General features: G+C 49.3%; 1 protein-coding gene across 10 annotated transcripts in view; it reads right to left on the bottom strand.

Annotated features, from left to right (window-relative positions):
- KIF9 (kinesin family member 9) overlaps positions 1–5,786 on the bottom strand; it is a 55,305-nt gene that overhangs the window by 22,805 nt on the left and 26,714 nt on the right. For all 10 annotated transcript variants that reach the window (XM_045049476.1, XM_045049474.1, XM_045049477.1 and 7 more), the window contains 2 exons: positions 1,598–1,666; positions 750–854 (listed from right to left, as the gene is read on the bottom strand). In XM_045049476.1, coding sequence (XP_044905411.1) covers positions 750–854; positions 1,598–1,666 — 174 coding nt within the window. The remainder of the gene's footprint in view (positions 1–749; positions 855–1,597; positions 1,667–5,786) is intronic.

Consider the following 5,786-nt stretch of genomic DNA (forward strand, 5'->3'; position numbering starts at 1 on the left):
TACCCCTGAGGGTCAGTCTAGGACTAGCACTGTTACAATGCCAGAAGGGCCTGCCCCTCCATTGTCTGAGGCCTGCCAGTTATAGCTGCCACAGTGACAGGCTAGGGATGGGGAGGCGTCTGTCACGTAGCTCCCTGATGAAGGGTTTGCTGGCCTGCACTGTGAAAAAAGAACGCAACCTTCCTCCTGAGGGCCCTTCCCCATGTGGCTGCCGTCTCTTCCTCCTTGGCCTACTCCAACTCGGGCCCTGGGTGTCTGCCTTGTAAACCAGCATGACCATCATCCTTGAATGGCCTCACCCCACCTGGCACAGCTAAGCACCTGAGCTCCTACAGCTCAGTTAATTCCAGCTTGCTTTCCCTCCTCACTGTACAAGTGTGGCCACCAAAGTCCACGAGGTTAAGCATTTTGCTGAATCACTCAGCAAGGAGGCAGCTGAGATGGGACGTGATTCAGGGCAGCCTAGCTCCAGGGCCTGCACTTGTGATGGACCACCCCCTGTGTGGTCAGGGCCAGTCAAGGCTTCTGGCCACTCTGTGGGGCACACCCATCCTTGTAACCCTAAACATGGATGCTGAGGCTTCAGTGGGCTGCAGGGCCCGAGGCCAGGGGTCCAGCACCACCCACCCGACACCCACTGCACCCACTCAGTGTAAGGTTCTAAGGCCAGCACAGCACAAGTGGGGGTATGCCCAGGATAGGGAGACCCAGGCCACTGGGCATGGTGGTCCCAAGGAGATGCTCCTTACATCAATCTCGTCCAGTGTCCCCTCCAGGTACCTCCGCACCTGGGAGTTGATCTCAGCAATCTGGATTTCATCCATGGGATCGTAGTTCACAAGGGTGCGGTTGGCCTTGGAGGAGGATGAAAAACATGTCAACGAGCTCCAAATACCTGAGCCCGACAGGGGCAGGAGGGGTCATTCTGAGAATCAAGGTGGAGAGGTTTGGGCACAGGTCCTGGCCACCTAAGCCAGCTCCATTCCCTTCACCATCAGGTCCTGGCCAGGTGCTCGGGTCACAGAGGGACAACTGGGTCTTGGAGGGAAGGAAAGCCACCTGTCATGAGCTTGCCACTCCAAGCAAAGGGCTCTGCTGGCTGAGTCTCAGGAGACTCTAGGATGACAGCCATGGGCAGAAGGTGGCTGCCTCTGCCTTGAGACACCCCCCCCCCCCCATGAGCAGGCCCAGGCAAGCCACCAGAGGTCTCCTGTCCCCACCCTCTGCCCTCAGGGCTCTATGCTGCTGCCCCTCCCCCACTGCCCAGTAAGCCCCACCTCCTCTGACCTTGACCATCATGCTATCTATCCCTGCCCTACCTGCCTGGCACCTGGCCCCCTGCTCCTCATCTTCCTGCCAACTGTCTGCCTCTGCTCCCTGATATCTGACACCCCTGCCCACATCCTCCTGCTCTTCCAATTTCCCTGCCCACCGGGCATCCCTGGCTCCTTAGCCCCTCTGACCCCAAAGTCTCCCTGCCTACTTGGCCCTCCTGGGGCCTGTCCACCCAATCCCTCTGCCCGCCTGGTACTGTGACCGCAGTCCCTCCAGCACTCCGGCCAGCCCCTCACCCAGCCACCTGCCTCCAGCCCCTTACCAGGCTGTCGTGGATGGCCAGCTCCTGCTTGAGCAGTGCCAGCTCCTTCTCCAGGTTCTTGACCATTCGCTGCCAGGGAAACACAGTTTGGGACGGGGCAGGGAGGACAGTCAGAGAGGCCACTCTGCCTCTTCCACATCAAGCCCACAGTTCCCCAACCTGTGGCCGGACATCCATGTGGCCCCTCCTGGTAATCCATGGAGTGTGATCTCAGCATCTGGACAATTCCTTCCCCGCCAGTGACTCTTCCCCAACTGGGGTGAGTTTAGGGCCTTCGGGGGCCTCACAAGTCCCTGGCCTCTGCTTCTTTCAGCAGATAGAGGAGATTTCACAGAGTGAGCACAGGCACCCACAGGGCAACCTCACACCTCAACTTCCAGGAACTTCGGGTTATTTCCAGTCTACCGGGGTGAAGGCCTTCTCATTGCAGCCCGCCGCCTCCAGGAGGCTCTCCACGCAGTCGTACCTTTTACCCTCATCCTTCCCAACCACCGCACAAACATGTCACATTCCCTGCTGATAATCATGTATGTCACCTCCAAAGTTTTGCTGTTACAAACAAGGCTGCACAACATTTTTGTACTTACATCTGTGTGTCTTTGTAGGTTTCTGTAGGATAGCACAGGCTCTTTGTGATCTGCCCCCATTAACTCTTCCCTACCGTTCTCCTCCAAGCTCATTCCACTCCTACCAAATTGGCACACCCCCGCCTCTGCACTGCCTGTCCCCGCTGCCCAGGACACTCTTCCCCCAGGTGTTGCCCTGGCACACCCCCACACCTCCTTCAAGTCTTTGTTCAAGAGCTCCTAAATTAGGCACCTTTCAATCACTCGATGTAAAACTGCAGTTTTACACACTCCCCACTCCCACACCACTCTTTTTTCAAATCTTGCTCTAAATTTTTTTATAGCACCTATCACCAACACACCCTAGAGCAGTGCTGTTTGACAGTACTTCCCGTAATGATGGAAATGTTCTATATCTGTGCCCTGAGTTACACGTAGCTACTGAACCCTGGAAATGTCATTAGGGTGACCAAGGAAGTGAACTTTTAATTTTATGTAACTAATTTAAATAACCCCAAGCGAGTAGCAGCTACTATACTGGATGGTGGAGCTCTAGAACTTACCTATTTCTTTTTTTTTTAATATTTTTATTTTTTAATTTTTATTTATTTATTTATTTATTTATTTATTTATTTTTTAACGTTTATTTTTGAGACAGAGAGAGACAGAGCATGAACAGGGGAGGGGCAGAGAGAGAGGGAAACACAGAATCTGAAACGGGCTCCAGGCTCTGAGCTGGCAGCACAGAGCCCGACGCGGGGCTCGAACTCACAGACCGTGAGATCGTGACCTGAGCTGAAGTTGGACATTTAACCGACTGAGCCACCCAGGCGTCCCTTTTTTTAACTTGTTTTTAAATTTATTTATTTATTTTGAGAGAGAGAGAGAGCAGGGGGAGAGAGAGAGGAAGAGAGAGAATCCCAAGCAGGCTCCACGCGGTCAGTGCAGAGCGCAATGTGGGGCTCCAACTCACAAACCATGAGATCATAACCTGAGCTGAAATCGAGAGTCAGATGCTCAACCAACTGAGCCACCCAGGCACCCCTTTAAACATTTTTTAAAGAAAAATTGTAGGCATGCATACCTCATTTCATTGTTCTTTGCTTTACTGAGCTTCTCAGATACTGTTTTTTATAGATTGAAGATTTGTGGCAACCCTGAATCAGGCAAGTCTATCGGCACTATTTTTCCACAACATTTGTTCACTTCCTGTCTCTGTGTTACATTTGGTAACTTCTGCAGTATTTCAAATTTTTCATTATTATTTTATTTGTTATATTATCTGTGATCAGGGGTTATGAGTCACTGAAAGCTCAGACTTGGGGTGAAGTAGGCTCCATGCCTAGCATGGAGCCTGACACGGGGCTTGAATTCATGACCCTGAGATCAAGACCTCAGCTGAGATCAAGAGTCAGACACTGAACTGACTGAGCCACCCAGGTGTCCCAGCAATAAAGTATTTTTAAATATACTTTAAATATACTTTAATATACTTATTAAAAAATAAGGTAGGTGCATTGTTTTTTTAGACATAATGCTATTGCACACTTAACAGACTACAGTATAGGGGTGCTGGGTAGCTCAGTCAGTTAAGCATCCAACACTTGATTTCAACTCAGGTCATGACATCACAGTTTGTGAGATTGAGTCCTGCATCAGACTCCATGCTGACAGTTCCAGAGGCTCCATGGGATTCTCTCTCCCCGTCTCTCTTTGCCCCGCCCCACACTACTGTATAGCATAAAAGTAACTTTTACAGGCACTGGGAAACCACAAAACTCATTTGACTTGCTTTATTGTGATATTCACTATATTACAGTAGTCTAGAACTGAACCCACAATATCTCTGGAGGTATGCCTGAATATTTGAGGTGTACAACATGATATACACATACATAGTAAAATGATTACTATAGTCAAGTTAGCTAACATATCTATCTCCTCACCTAGGGACAATTTTTTGTGTGTGGTTAAGAGCATCTGAGATCTACTTTCCCAGCAAAGCTCAGATGATGGTTAGCATTTTTGAGCAATAAAGCATTTTTTAAATACAGTATACGATATGGTATTATTTTTTGAAAAAATGTTTAATGTTTATTTTTGAGGGAAAGAGACAAAGCACGAGCAAGGGAGGGGCAGAGAGAGGGGGAGATACAGAATCCGAAGCAGGCACCAGGCTCTGAGCTGTCAGCACAGAGCTCAATGTGGGGCTTGAACTCACAGAGTGCAAGATCATGACCTGAGCTGAAGTCGGACGCTCAACCGACTGAGCCACCCAGGTACCCCTACAATATGGTATTATTAACTATGGTCACCATGCTGTACTGAACTGGGGATAAGATCCCCAGAACTTATCCATCCTATAAATGAAAATTTGTGTACTTTGACCAACATTTCCCCTTTCCTCAGCCCCTACCCCCACTCTTGGTAACCACCACTCTACTCCCTGTTTCTGTGAATTTGACTTTTTAGGTTCCACATGTAAGTGAGATCTTGCAGTATTTTTCCTTCTGTATCTGGTTTATTTCACTTGGAATAATGTCTTCTAAGTTCATCAATGTTGTTGCAAATGGCAGGATCTAGATTCACTTCTTTTATTTTTTTTAAGTTTATTTATTTAAGTAATCTCTACACCGAATCTGGGGCTCAAACTCACAAATCCGAGAGTAAGAATTACATGCTCTCCCTGGGGCTCCTGGGTGGCTTAGTCAGTTGAACGTCGGACTTCAGCTCAGGTCATGATCTCACAGTTGGTGAGTTCGGGCCCCGCATCGGGCTCTGTGCTGACAGCTCAGAGCCTGGAGCCTGCTTCCGATTCTGTGTCTCCCTCTCTCTCTGCCCCTCCCCCACACACGCTCTGTCTCTCTCTGCCTCTCAGAAATAAAGAAAACTAATAAAAAAAATTTTTTTTAAATAGAATTATATGCTCTCCCGACTAAGCCAGCCAGGCTCATTTATTTCTTATATTTATCGTATCTCTCTCTCCCACCCCCAGTAGTCAGCTCTTTGAGGACACAGATTTGTGTTTTTTGTATATTAACACACTCCAGGTGCTTCAAAAAGTGCCTGGCACATGGTAAGTGCTCTATAGATTTTAGGTGAATGGATAAATGACATATTTCTAGAAACAGAATTGCTGAGTCATTTTACATTTGATGGATACTGTCCTGTTGTCTTTCAAATGAGAGGCACAAGGGATTTTATGCTGAGAACCTTCTCTGTGAACAGGGCGTTCTTCAGTTGTCAAAAAATGGCCACTGGAGGGAGCCCCTGACAACTGGATCCTGGTACTGGTGACCAGGGCTGTGATCAGTCTGCAGCGAGAGGTGACAGAACCCTGGCATTCTGGTGTCTTTGTGGCAATTCAGGGCACAAAGCCTAAGACTCAAAGCACATGACCAGGGTCCAAATCCCGGCTCTGCCCCTCTGGGAAGCCCCAAGAGGTTCTCCTTCAGCCCCAAGAGGTCAACGGGAGAGGCTTGGTGGCCAAGCCCCTCCCCTCAGCTGAGGGATCTCAGTTCTAAAAAATACATCATGCCGCCGCTAGGGAAAGTCGGGCTGTTGAGGGCCTCCAGCTGGATGACTGTCCAGTGTGGTGCGGGGAGCCAGGCTTAGATCTCTGG

The sequence above is a fragment of the Felis catus genome, chromosome A2 (genome assembly GCF_018350175.1).
Source record: "Felis catus isolate Fca126 chromosome A2, F.catus_Fca126_mat1.0, whole genome shotgun sequence".
Lineage (NCBI taxonomy): Eukaryota > Metazoa > Chordata > Mammalia > Carnivora > Felidae > Felis > Felis catus.